The 14,519-nt window shown below is 41.2% G+C and overlaps 1 protein-coding gene and 1 non-coding gene across 2 annotated transcripts in view; one reads left to right on the forward strand and one right to left on the reverse strand.

Annotated features, from left to right (window-relative positions):
• The window catches only part of Vps53 (VPS53 subunit of GARP complex), a 134,546-nt gene that overhangs the window by 62,102 nt on the left and 57,925 nt on the right, over positions 1-14,519 (forward strand). The window contains exon 11 of the mRNA XM_070027427.1: positions 3,820-3,961. Coding sequence (XP_069883528.1) covers positions 3,820-3,961 — 142 coding nt within the window. The remainder of the gene's footprint in view (positions 1-3,819; positions 3,962-14,519) is intronic.
• Positions 9,163-9,268, reverse strand: LOC138831241 (U6 spliceosomal RNA). Its single transcript, XR_011373187.1, has one exon. It is a non-coding gene; the product is annotated as a U6 spliceosomal RNA (small nuclear RNA).

The raw sequence follows: 14,519 nt of genomic DNA on the forward strand, positions 1-14,519 counted from the left end.
ACCTCTTTACCTCATACCAACTGTACACCCAACTTTGGTTCCCTGCTTGGCTCCAGACTTCCTTATGGCTTACTTTAACAACCAACCAGTAATGATGTATCTTTCCTATATTCCCCTGCATCTGTATTGAGTATGTCACTGTGAGTGAGTGTGTGTGTGTTTGTGTGTGTGTGTGTGTGTGTGTGTTTGTGTGTGTGTGTGTGTGTGTGTGTGTGTGTAACCCACCCTTATTTTGTAGAGACAGGGGTTTCTACTCAGACACTCAGGAAATATTGGTTGGGTAAATTTCCTTAATATGAGAATATTAAATTATTACACATTACAAATGTTGGTATCTCAAAGAGGATATTTTTTGGAGAGGAACACAAAGGTGTAATTGCCTATATGCATCTGATTATATAAAATAATGTTTATTGAAATGAACTCCAGGAAATGGAAATGAGGTCTTTTTCTTTGTTGCCGTTTTTATTTTCTTTCTTTTGGGGGAAGGGCAAGAGGGGTTACAAGAACAGAGGGACAAAGGGTGAACGAATGGAGCAGTGATACTCACTAGACACTATGTTGAAAATGAACCATACAACTTGTAGGAGGGAAAAACTGGGAGAGAGCAAGAGAAGGAGTGATGAGTGATATTGTCCAAAAAGAAATATACTCTTTTTTTTTTTGTTGTTATTCAAAGCCAGCCCAGTCAGGAACATCTATGAGACTATTTTTTTGTGGGTTGTAGGGCTTGAACTCTGGGCTTGGGCATTGTCCCTGTGCTCTTCAGCTCAAGGCAAGCGCTCTACCACTTGAGCCATAGTGCCACTTCTGGTTTTCTAGTGGTTTATTGGAGTCTCACAGACTTTCCTTCCCAGGCTGGCTTTGAACCGTGATCCTCAGATCTCAGCCTCCTGAGTAGCTAGGATTACAGGTGTGAGCCACCTGTAAGAAGGAATGTACTCTTTACCTTACTTATGTACTGTAACTGTGCTGTATGTCATTTTTATAATAATGATTTTTATTTTATTTATATTTTTTTGCTAGTCCTGGGCTTTAACTCTGGACCTGGGCACTGCCCCTGAGCTCTTCAGCTCAAGGCGAGCCTCTACCACTTGAGCCATAGTGCCACTTCTGGCTTTTTCTGTTTATGTGGTGCTGAGGAATTGAACCCAGGGCCTCATGCATGCAAGGCAAGCACTCTACCACTGAGCCACTTTCCCAGCCCTAATAATGATTTTTAGAAATCATTTTAAAATGTTGGTATCTGAATTCAGATATTTATTTATTTATTTAACTTATTATTGGTACTGGGCTTCGAACTAAGGGCCTTCTATTAGCTAGGCAGGTAGCTTTCACTTGAGCCATGGCCCAGTCCTTCCTTGCTTTAGTTATTTGAATAGGGCCTCATGTTTTTGCCTGGAGTCCTCCTATCTATGGCTTCTGGAGTAGCTGGTACCACAGATATGTACTACCACATTTGTTTTTATTTTTTTGCTGATAGCAGGGCTTGAATTTAGGGGCCTTGCAATCTCTTGACTTGTTTACTCATGCCTGGCTCTCTACCACCACTCATACCACTAACCCAGCTTTTGCTGGTTACTTTGGAAAAAGTTTCATGGACTTTTCTTCTGGCTGGCTAGCTTTAAATTGCAATCCCCCAGGTTTCAGCCTCCTTAGTAGCTAGAATTTCAGGCATGAGCCACTAGTGCCCAGCATATATCAGTATATTTGTTAGGATGAAGTCTTGCTAACTTTTTGCCCAAGCTGACCTTGAACTGTGCAATTCCTGATCTCCACCTCTCAAGTAGCTGGAAGAACAGACATCAGCTACTGTATCTAGCCTTTCTAATCATTTTAAAGTCCTTCTCTCATTCATCTTTTCTGAAGTATCGGTGAGTATAGCCCAGTCACACAGTCTCTTTGTATTAGAACATTACAGCCCAGCAAGATGAAATCAATGTATCTATGACAAGTGGTGCTGGAACCAAACTCGTGCGTGCGTGCGTGCGTGCGTGCATGCATGCGTGCGTGCGCGAGTGCGTGCGTGCGTGCGTGCGTGTGTGTGTGTGTGTGTGTGTGTGTGTGTGTGTGTGTGTGTGCAGTTACATTTGATACAGTTACATTTGATTCTAGGATAATAAGCCCAGAGCTTCAGGTAGACTAGGTAGCTGTCTACCACTGAGCTATATACCCCACCTCAAGTCTTCCACCAAATCACTTAAAGTACCTTCAACTTGCATGTTTTAAACACATAAGGGATAATACGTTTTAAGTGATATTGGCTTTATTTTTTTTAAAAAAAACAGACTTGACTGTTTAGAGCAATTTTAGAGTAATTTCTAAATTGGGCAGACAGCTGCTGCTACACACAATGCCTTCCTCCTTTACTTATTTGTTATTGTAAAACCTTCACTCTGAGCCCATAGTTTACATTAGGATTCACTTTTGATATTGTGCCTTCTAAGTAGCTATTGTTTTAAGAAATAACATTTGCTATCTTAGACTCAGATTCTCTATATAGTATTTTATGAGTATTTATTCAGTTAATTGTAGTTGTCACTTTCTAAATCCCAGTTAGCAAAGGAAAAGTGGATTCCTTAAGAACGTGTTTACTCATTCTCTTTAGTTTTAGACTTGCCAACAGGCATGTGAGAATTCAGGCTGCAGGAGACTGGAGGTTTCCAAAGCCAGCCAGTGATCCCTGTGAGCTCCAGGACCTGCTTTTTTCTCCAGCAGTGTTGCTGCCAAGCTTTTATTGTTAGAATTTTGGCTCACGTCCTACAGATACATCACTCTCAGATAAACTTAGAGGCTCTTTGTTTGATTTTGCTTTTTATTTGTGTGGGAAGATGATGACAGCTTAGTACTTACCAATAACTCAACCTTGTCACTGTTCCCTAATAACCTACATTCTAAAACAGAACACCTCCATAGTGGCCAACCATCTACATGTCGACTTTTGAATGGACATTCTATTGTTCATGGGTATGTCTAGAGTCCCAATTCCAGGGGAGAAGATGCTGATTGAACTCTGGAAGATGTAGGATTTTGTCCTTCAGAAACTTACAATTTGTGAAATTATATAAGACATAAATATTTTAAAATAAGTGCTTCATGTATATCATCAATAAATTACTGAAAAGTTTGAAGATATAAATGTAGTAGTTACCATGTTATCAAATTAACATGAAAATCCCTTTTTAACTGGTACATAATTTTACCTTAAGTTTTTACTTCTCCCATTCCTCTCCCCCCTCTCCCCACTAGTCCTAGGGCTTGTACTCAGGGCCTGGGCCCTGTCCCTGAGCTTTTTTGCTCAAGGCTAGCATTATGCCACTTGAGCCACAGCTCTATTTCTTGCTTTTTGGTAGTTAATTGGAGGTAAGTGTTTTATGGACTTTACTATCCAGGCAAGCTTCAAACTGGGATCTTCAGATCTCATTCTCCTGAGTAGGATTACAGGTGTAAGCCACCAGCGCCCAGCTTAAAATTCTTATTTACTACATGTATAATAATTATCCCTTATCTATTGTTTCATTTCCAGGGCAGAATTCTACAAATAAACAGTCCATACATTTTAAGATAACATCCATCATAGTATGTTATTATAATTGTTCTATTTTATTCTGAGCTATTGTTGCTATTCTCCTAAAATGCTTATAAATGACAGTTACCATAGATAAATTCATATACAGGAAAAAAACGTAGTACTTGTGGAATCTGATGTGTTTTCATGGTTTCAAGCATGGACTGTGTCTACATGTCACCTATTTATTTTGTCTTATTTTACATGAATGATCAGTTTGTTTGAAATGTTCTTATCTTTTTATTTTGAAGGGCAGAACTTTCCAAGATCATGCGTACCAGAGCTAAGGAAATTGAAGTGAAGTTGCTTCTTTTTGCAATTCAGAGAACAACTAACTTTGAGGGGTTTCTTGCAAAACGTTTCTCTGGCTGTACCCTAGCCGATGGAACCCTGGTAAGACCTTCCTGAAGTAGCTGGATAGAAAATCAATGTCTGGGTGGCTGGCCTTTATTTCTGTCCTTTGGAGCTCCAAGATCACAGGCAAACAAGTGGTACTGTTGTATATGATGAATCAAGTAGTTACAACTTGGGTCTGTTCTGAGACACACTGGAGTTCTCACCTGCCCAAGAAATCCCCCAGAGGTTGAAAATACTAAAGTAGTATGGGCAGTAGAGGCCTCTGTTGACAAGGGCAGAGACCATGAAAAACTGATGTGAACTTTGCTTTAGTTTGCAAAGACAATGTTCTTTTGTGGAAAACAGGTAAGGCATTGTCACAGTAGCAGTTGCCTGATTGTCAAACTCCCTTTTTCTCAAGGGGCAGAGTGGGAAGTGTTTGTTTCTCAGGGCAGCAGGGCCCCTGTTCATTTTAACTCCTTACACCAGGTACAGGTATCCCAGCAGCTGCTCTGCTCTGCAATGGTTAGTGGTTCCTGGTCAGCCAGGAACCCTTGAACCTTTCTCCTCAGTCCTTTCCTGTCTGGTCTTCTGTTTGAAATTCTCTAGCAGAACATTTGTAAATCTCCCTTCCAGTCATTCAGATGCTGTCTCTTCTCCTGTCACGTTTGTAAGAGAATTGCAGATTATAAATCCTTGATGGGGAAATCCTATTGAGCTCAGCTCTGTCTTTTCACCTCACTCATTTGTCATCTGTCTTCTCCCAATCATTCACTTTTCTAAGGAAGTTCGGACTCTTCCCCAGACTTCTATATCCAGATGTTATGATCTGCCTCCAGTCTGAGTACCAGCTTCTGACAGTGGGTACCCCATGGCCTTCAAGGATTTTCCTTAAGGGATGTGTCTCTGTAAAGACAGTAGAACCACTATGGCCTCTTCAACTAGGCAGTCTGGTCTGGCTGTGGGAGATGTTCAGGTTTTTACTATAGCTGAGGTTCACCTGAACTTGATCCTGCTGTCACCTCAGTCTGGGCTGCTAGGGGTCACAACTCTCAGTGGAAGGCCATGGAGCATCAGTCATATCCATGGACCAAGTGTACAGCAGAACATGAGGAAGAGGTCACTGGATTCCCAGTCTAGCTGCCAGCACCCAGCTAAAGACTTGCTTCTTTCTGGCCCCTTGCCTTCTCCTATGCTCATTACATCCAGGATAGACTTTAAAAACATTTTTTGGCCACCATTTTGTTAGGGCTTCAGAATTGCCTGTGACATGAACCAAGTTATAACTTGATATACTTTAATATATGCCACATTTTATAGAAAGCTAGCAAATGAATCCGGCAATAAGTCAGCCAGGAAGCCAAGTTGGCCAGAGATCCTGCCTTGTTGCTTCTTCCCTGGCCAATACCTGCCCTCAGCACTACTCTCTCTTGCCAGCTTCCCTGTGTCACACAGGACCTTTTAAGCCCTGAGGTCTTAGACAGTGGAACAGAGACAATAATCTTGAAAGTGGCTAACTCACCAGAAGCTCTTGCCACAGCCCAGCTTCTTCCATCCAAGGGCTGTGAAGCATTGTCTTTGCTCTTTCTTGAGAGTTGCACTTTAGACTTAAGGACAGGCTTGCATTGTCTTTGTTGTACCAGTGCTGTCAAGTTACAGCACATCCTCCATGTCCAACATTGAGGGAGGGAAGGAGAGAGAGAGGGACCTGCCAGTGCTTCTTCCTGTTTCCTCAACTCCTGACCCTGTAGGCAGGATTCAAGGTAGTCTGAAAATTCAAATGCTTTGAAATTAAAAGCAAATGTCTGGATGTGATTTAACTATATCCATGTGCATTTTGAGTGACTTGATGATTAGATTGAAGGTGAATAAATTATATTCAACCTTCTGCTGAAAGTAGAGTAGATGAGGTTAGGTTTTTAAGACTGCCTTACTGAACTTGAGAGGGTTTTTTTTTTTATTTCACCCCCCCTTTTTTTAATAGAACAATTTTTTCCCATTGTATGCTATGGAATTTTCTTTCCTCTTGGCCAGTGCACAGGTTTCCTGTCCAAACAGAATTGTCATTGGACTTAAAGAGATCATCTTAATATTCATGTTTACTAGCCTGGTTTTTATTTATTTATTTTTGTCAGTCATGGGGCTTGAACTCAGGGTCTGGGCAATGTCCTTGAGCTCTTTCACTCAAGACTAGTGCTCTATTACTTTGAGCCACAGCTCCACTTCTGGTTTTCTGGTGATTGATTGGAGATGAGTCTCACAGACTTTCCTGCTTTGCACCATGATCCTCAAATCTCAGTCTCCTGAGTAGCTAGGATTATAGAGGTGAACTACCAATGTTGGCTACTAGCCTGGTTTTAAAAATTATAGAGAAGCTACAAGAGCAATTTTGTTTTGTTTTGTTTTGTTTTTGAGACAAGATCTTTCTATATAGCCCAAGCTGGCCTCAAACTTGTAATCCTCCTGCTTCAATCTCCTGAGTGCTTAGAACTACAGGCAAATGCTGCCATCCCCAGTTTACAGTTCCCAACCATGCAATTTAAGCACAAGAACATTTACTTATGAAAGCCTGCACAGAGCATCTCACCCCATACCTCAGTTATCTTACCCACTCAGCAAATACATTAGGGTAATGGTTTAAAAAAAAAAAAAAAAAGGGCTGCGAAGGTGGCTCAGTGGTAGAGCGCTTGCCTTGAGCTGAAGTGCTGAGGGACAGCACCCAGGCCCAGAGTTCAGGCCCCACAACCGGACCCAAAAATAAATAAATAAATAAATAAAATAAAACAAAAAAAAGAGGGGCTGGGAAGGTGGCTCAGTGGTAGAGTGCTTGCCTTGCATGCATGAGGCCCTGGTTCAATTCCTCAGCACCACATAAGCAGAAAAAAAAGCCAGAAGTGGTGCTGTGGCTCAAGTGGTAGAGTGCTATCCTTGAGCTGAAGGGCTCAGGGACAGCTCCCAGGCCCAGAGTTCAGGCCCCATGACCAGCAAAAAATAAATAAATTAAAAATAAATAAATAAAAAAGAAGTGGGACTTTCCCAAGACTTCTGTTTTGAATAAAGGAATATCTCTCCCTTACCCATTGAATTTCCTATAAGTGGGATTTTTTTTTAGGGGGAGGTGGGGATAGTACTGAAGTTTGAGCTCAAGGTCTCACACTTGGTAGGTAAGTTCTCTACCACTTGAGCAAACCTTTTTTTGAGGCCAGTCTCAGATCTCCATTCTCCTATCTATGTCTCCTGTATAGCTGGGATTACAGATATGCATCACCATGCCCAAGTTATTTATCAAGATGAGGGTCTTGCTTACTTTTTGTTCAGGCTGGCCTGGAACTGATATCCTCCTGATTCCCACTTCCTTTGTAGCTGGGATTAAAGGCATGAACTGGCCAGTGTGAAATATTTTATAAATGGCTTTTTGATGCTAAAGGAATTTCTTATTTTATTTTTCTAAGGGAAAATTAACTTCTATTTTTTTCCTAATGAGAAAGCAATCCATAGTTAAGAAAGAAAAATTTGAAAAATTATAGGCAAAAATAGAGAAGCAGGAAAAAAGGGCATTTGTTTTCCTATTAGAAATGAGGATTTTGTTTTGTTTTTTAATACATTTTAGACAGTTGGGGTTTGAACTCAAGGCCCCATGCCTGCTGGACAGGCAGTCTACTGCTTGAGGCTTTCCAAGCTTAGACATTGTATTTTAAATACATTTTTCCTGAACTTGTTTTAATTTTTAAGTTGAGATATAATTTCCATAACAAAATTTCACATACAAAAATCACATGTTTTCAAGTGTACAATGTAGGGATTTTAGTATATTTACAAGGTTATGCCCTCATGTCAACAGTATAATCCCAGGACATTTCCATTAATCAAAAAGAAGTTCCCCGTAACAGTTGCTTCCTCTATCTCTGGGAAACCACTGCCCTATTTTTTAATCCAGTTTTACCTGTTCTGGATATGTCACATAAGTGGAATTATACCATGTGTGTCTTTTGTACCTGGCCTCCATCACTGAGTACAGTGTTTTTTCGAAGACTGTGTTTTGTTATTTGTCAATACCTCATTCCTTTTTATGGCTGAATAATAGCCTATCAAATGGATATGCCACATTTTATCTCTTTATCAGCTAGTGAACAGTTGGATTATTCCCACTTTTTTGTTGGTTTGGTTTGGTTTGCTTTGTTTTTGTTTTGAGACAGGAGCTCCCTGTATAGCCCAGGTTGACTTCAAATTCACAATCCTCCAGCCTCTACTTCCTCGGTGTTAAGATTACAGGTATATGCTACCATGTCTAGTTGTTTCTACTTCTTAACTACTGCAAATGTTAGTGCATATGTTTTTAGGTAAACATGTTTTGTGAGGTTATACCTCAGAGTGTAATATGACAACTCTAGGATTAACTTTTTGAGGAACTGCAACACTTTTGTACATTCCTACCTGCAAAACAGTTGAATTCCAGTTTCTCCACATTCTTAACAACACTTGTTATTTTCCTCTTCTTAAGTTACAGCTATGCTCATCATGTAAAGTAGTATCTCACTGGGATATTAGTTTGCTTTTTCCTAATGATCTGTGACACTGAACATCTCTTCATATGAGTGGGTCATTTGTGCATGCTTGGTCAATAGAGTATTCATCAAGCTCCTAGCCCATTTTTTAAAATTGTTTTTATTCATTCGATCATTTATTTACTGATGGATTCATTGCAGTGCTAGGGACTGAACTAAGATAAGTACAATATCACGTGAACCATGCCCTTAGTCTTTTTCTTTTTAGTCTGTCTTTCACGTAGGGTCTTACATTAACTTTGCCTGCACTAACCTTGAACTCCAGTCCCTCTATTTAGGCCTCTCATATAGCTGGTACTATAGGTATGCTCCACCAAGGCTGGCCTTTTTTTTTTTTTTTTTTTTTGTCCTGGGGCTTGAACTCAGGGCTTAGGTGCTGTCCTTGAGCTCTTTTCCTTAAGGCTAGTGTTGTACCACTTGAGCCACAGCTTGACTTGCAGCTTTTTGGTGATTAATTGGAAATAAGAATCTTATGAACTTTCCTGCTTGAACGTCCAGCTATTTTCTTTTTTTTTTTTCTTTTCAGTTGTGGGGCTTGAAAGCAGGGCCTGGGTACTGTCCCTGAGCCTTGAGCTCAAAGCTAGTGTTCTACCTCTTTGAGCCACAGCTCCACTTCCAGTTTTCTGGTAGGCTGGTTTTGAACTATGAGTAGCTAGAATTGCAGGTGTGAGTCACCAGTGCCCTGCTTTGTTTCATTATGAGAAATGCCTCATGGATTTGCATGTCATCCTTGTGCAGGAGCCATGTTAATTTTCCCTGTATTGTTCCAAATGTGCTGCTGAAATGAACTCTGGCTTTTTTTTTTTTTTTTTGGTGTGGACCTTAAACTCCAGCCCTGGGTACTGTCCCTGAGCTTTTTCGCTCAAGGCTAGCAGTCTACCACTCTGAGCCACAACTCCACTTCTGGTTTTCTGATGGTTAATTGGAGATAAGAGTCTTACAAACTTTCTTTAAACCACAATCCTTAGATCTCAGCCTCCTGAGTAGATAGGATTACAGGTGTGAGCCACCAGCACTCAGTTCTGGTATATTTTTAAGATAGATCTCACTGACTTTTTTCCCAGGCTGCCCTTGAACCACAATCTTCCTGTCCCCATCTCCAAAATAGATAGGAATACAGGCATAAAATTTAATTTTTACCTGATAACAGAAAAACAGAAAAATTGGGTCTCTAAGAGGCACCATATAAAGTCTCCATATTTATATATACTGTTAAGTGCTTGAATCAGGGTTAACGTGTCTGTCAACTCTTGTCACTTCTCCATTGTGAAAATATTCAATCATCCAGTGCTCGTGGCTCTCACCTGTAATCCTAGTTACTTAGGAGGCTGAAGTCTGAGAATCACAGTTCAAAGCCAGCCCAGGCAGGAAAGTCTGTAAGACTCTTACCTCCAGTTCACTACCAAAAAGCTGGAAGTGGAGCTGCAGCTCAAATGATAGAGTGTCAGTTTTGAATAAAAAGACTCAGGGACAGGGTGCAGTCCCTGGATTCAAGCTCTAGGACTGGCACCAAAATATAAAATAAAATTTTAAAAAGTTCACTTCTTCTCTTTTCTCTCTCTGTTCGTTTCTAGCTCTTGCTGCTCTTTTCTTGCTCTCTTGCTCTCTCTCTTTCTCAGCCACGTGGAGTGCCAACCTTGCCTGGTCCCAGCAGGTCTACCCCTTACCTGAATACCGCGTGAGTGCTACTGTTCTTACCCCTCTCTCTGCTCTTTTCTCTCTCTTTCCTCTCTTCCCAGCTCTCTCTCATTCCCAGGCCCTTCCCAGCCACGTGGAGTGCCACCCTTGCCTGGTCCAAGCAGGACTACTGAATAAACCTACCCCTTACCTAAAAAAAAAAAAGCATAAAAAAAAAAAAATTCACTTCTTTCTCCTAGCTTTTCAAATACATGGTACATTATGGTTCATCATTTCCTCCAGTGCAGTGGTGTGTTAGAACCTATCCTGTCCTGCTATAGCTTAGGACCTGTTCATCTATTTGAGTTGTCTTTATATTTATGAAATATAGGAGTTCTTTAAATATTATATACCACACATCTAATTTGCAAATATTGGTTCTGACTCTCTGGGCTTCCTTTTTTCCTTTTTTTGGACTGATACCAGGGCTTAAACTCAAGGCCTTCTCCTTTGGCTTTTTATACTCCCGGGCTATTTCTCTACCACTTGAGACATGCCTCCAGTCTGGCTTTTTGCTGGTTATTTTGGAAATAGGATCTTGCAGACTTTGCTGCCTGGGCCAGTTTGGAGTTGTGATCCTCAGATCACAGTTTTCTGAGTAGCTCAGATTATAGGCATGAACACCAGTGCCTAGCTCTCTGGGTTTTCTTTTCACCCTCTGGGTAGTGTCCTTTGACACACAGACTGCTTACTTTTTATGAAGAACTGTGGGCCTTAATATATTGATTTTGCTTTTATAAGTAAAACCATATCAACATTTTTGTGAGCAAGTGTTTGTTCACATTTGAGATTGTTTTCTGACAATACAAGTAGATTGTAAGGCATTACCAAATTTCATACTGCCTCTGTGCTGTACTACTTTCTAAATTCTTATAGATTCTTACGAATGCAATAGATGTTTCGCCCAGCACTGATTCTTGATACTAGGGGTTATTTGGCTTTTATTTTAGTGTTTTGGGGATAGGTTGTAGCCCAAAATGTCCTGGATCTCCCTATGTAACACAGTCTAGGATTGAACTTAGGATCCTCTTGCCCTAGCCTCCTGAGTGCTGGGATTGTATACTTGTACCATCATACCTGGCTTGAATATTTTTTAAACTATCAGTGTCTACTCCTAATTGTACACCTAAGAAAACTGAAAAGATGTGTTTTTAAAAAAGTAAGCACTTGTATATGAATGTTCCTGGCAGCGCTATTCACAGCCAAAAGCTGGAAACAACCCAAAAGTCAGTTCATGGCCAAAAATGATCTGTCCATACAATGGAATATTATCTAGCCTTAAAAACTAATACGTACTGCAACACAAGTGAACTTTGTACTGCTAATCTAAAGAAAAGAAGCCAGCACAAGAAGTCTTTTACTGAAGTGTATGAGCAAGTCTGTGAAGACAGAAAGATTTGGAAAGGGGAGGATTGTGAACCAACATTTAGTGGCTATGGGATTTCTTGAGGGAGTGAGAATGTTCTGGAATTAGATAGTAGCGGTGGTTCAAGAACTTGTACATATACTAAAACCACTGAATTGTAAATCACTTTTAACTGGTGAATTTTGTTATGTGCTAAACTGCAACTTCAGGATTTTACAGAATACTGTAGGCTTTGAGTTAGAAATCATTATTCTTCAGATATATATCCTATCTACCAAAAACAAACAAAAAACAAAAGCCAGAAGTAATATCTGCTCTTGAAAAAAAAAATCAAAGAAAGGAAAATATTTAAAAAGAAAGATCCAGGGCTGGGAATGTGGCTTATGGTAGAGTGCTTGCCTAGCATGCATGAAGCCCTGGGTTCAATTCCTCAGTACCACATAAGGAAAAAAAAAAAAAAAAAAAGCAAGAAAGATCCAAGAGGTATCCTCAGTCCATATTCCAGAGCATGCTTTTGATACTCCCAGGCAAGCACTAGTGCACAAGACTTTTATTCTGTTTACAGAACAGGGAGAACAGGGCCCTTGTTTCTGAAAAGGATATCTTGAGTACTTCTCATCTTAGCAGCATTCATTCACAAATATTTCTCAAGCTCCCTCTGTATGCAGAGGCATGAAGGTGGGAAATTGAAACAGACAGGTGTACATGCTGTTGTAGGCAGAGAACTGTAGTTTATGTTCCAACGTGTGGTGGCAGGAGTTGGGGTGGGGGGATGGGGGTGGATAGTAAAAGCAGGTGTGCAGCCCTGAGCCTGTGAGCTGAACTGTCAGCCAAAGCCTTCAGCTCTTTAAGGCAAACACAGTTAAGCATTTTGCCTCCAGGGAAAGGAAGACGATTAGTCTTCATTTTCAGAATTTCTTCTTTGTTAATGTGGTATGTCCTGCAAGGGCCTGAAAGAGGGATTTGTGCAGGCAGGAATGCACCTGATTCAGAAATGTGCCTGACCAAAGCCAGACTCTCCTCACAGTAAGACAGCTTTGGCCATCCTACAGCCCTTACTGTTTTGGAGGAGCTAGAATCCCATGTGATTTAATCAGTGGGATTAACCTGCTCTATAAGGAATTTTATCCTGTGTAGACTTGAGATCAACAGTTATCATAGTCAAAAGAATGGATTCTTTTAAAACTGGAAATTCATTCAGTTCTTGGCTAATTTTTGGTTTCATGTAGTTGTGCAGCAATTCATGGAAGATGTCACCTGAGTACTTGAAAATCTAAACACAAGCTAGTAGTTCTCAATGGTCTATAACAGCTGAAAGACAGGAAGGAGAAGTGTGGCTTTTGCACCTAGGGCCATCATGCCGGTGGCCACTGTGAACAAAGACTTGTTCTTTTACTACAGCAAATTAATATGAGCAGCAGCACAGCCCCCTTAATATCAGAGGTGACATTCACCCCTTGGGTTTTATATCATATATCATAACATTACTATATACAGGACAATAGCTAGAGAAAGAAGGAGCTGCGCTGCGCTTTTTTTTTTTTTTTGGGTCCGGTTGTGGGGCCTGAACTCTGGGCCTGGGCGCTGTCCCTCAGCTCTTCAGCTCAAGGCTAGCGCTCTACCACTTGAGCCACAGCACCACTTCCGGCTTTTTTCTTTCTGCTTATGGGGTGCTGAGGAATCGAACCCAGGGCTTCATGCATGCAAGGCAAGCGCTCTACCACTGAGCCACCTTCCCAGCCCTGCGCTGTGCTTTTGCACTTGTAAGTTGAAGGGCTTTCATTTCCTGGAGAGAGCCAAAGAGACAAGATAATGAGACAGGATGTCACTTGGGGTGGTTAAAAAGACATTAAACCCAGAGTTTGTACTTTTCTTTTCTCTGAGTTGCTTTATTAAGAGAGGCACAATAGTCAGGCAGGTATAGGAGAAAAAAATAAACAAACAAAAAGCTCTGAATGTCGAAGAAGTTAAGTAACACTCTTAAGTGGCAAGGCCTGGTCTTGAACTCTGGTCCTCATTATTGCATAAGGAACCTCATTTCAGTTAAAGACAGCACTAGTCACACAGTGGCTCAGGCTAATGAATGATCTTTGACTCATTTTCTTCCTTTTTTCCTTTCTTAGCAAGTCTTCTTGATGTGTGCCACCTCCCCCCTTTTTCTCTCTTTCTTAAATCTTTTTTTTTTTTTTTTCAGTTTTGGGGCTTGAACTGAGGGCCTAGACACTATCCCTGAGCCAGCACTCTGCCACTTGAGCCACAGTACTTCCAGCTTTTTCTGTTTATGTAGTTCTGAGGAATCGAATCCAGGGCTTCATGTATGCTAGGCAAGCATTCTACCAATAAGCCACATTCCCAGCCCATTTCTCCTTTTTTTTTTTTTGGTCAGTCATGGGGCTTGAAATCTGGGCCTGGACACAGTCCCTGAGCTCTTCAGCTCAAGCCTTTCAGCAAGTACTTCACCACTGGAGCCACAGCACCACTTCCAGTTTTCTGGTGGTTAATTAGAGATAAGAGTCTCACGAAGTTTCCTGCCTGGGCTGGCTTTGAACCGCAGTCCTCAGGTCTTAGCCTCTTGAGTAGCTAGGATTACAGGCGTGAGCCACCAGCACCTATTTCTCTTTTCTAAATCTGTCCCCAATCTGGCTAATTTTCTTTTTTTTTGGGGGGGGGGAGTCCAGTCGTGGGGCCTGAACTCTAGGCCTGGGTGCTGTCCCTCAGCTCTTCAGCTCAAGGCTAGCGCTCTACCACTTGAGCCACAGCGCCACTTAAGGCTTTTTTTCTTTTTGTTTATGTGGTGCTGAGGAATCGAACCCAGGGCCTCAGGCATGCAAGGCAAGTGCTCTACCACTGAGCCATTTTTCCCAGCCCCTCTGGCTACTTTTCTGTCTTCACATCACTAGCATAGAACATGCTCCCTATCTGCCCCTGCCTGGAACAATACATTGGCTCACAAACTCGTCTTCCTGTTTCTGTTATAGGCCATTTTCCCATAGCATTGGATATATTT

The sequence above is a fragment of the Dipodomys merriami genome, unplaced genomic scaffold (genome assembly GCF_024711535.1).
Source record: "Dipodomys merriami isolate MVZ:Mamm:240054 unplaced genomic scaffold, mDipMer1.0.p SCAF_19, whole genome shotgun sequence".
NCBI classification, from domain to species: Eukaryota; Metazoa; Chordata; class Mammalia; order Rodentia; family Heteromyidae; genus Dipodomys; species Dipodomys merriami.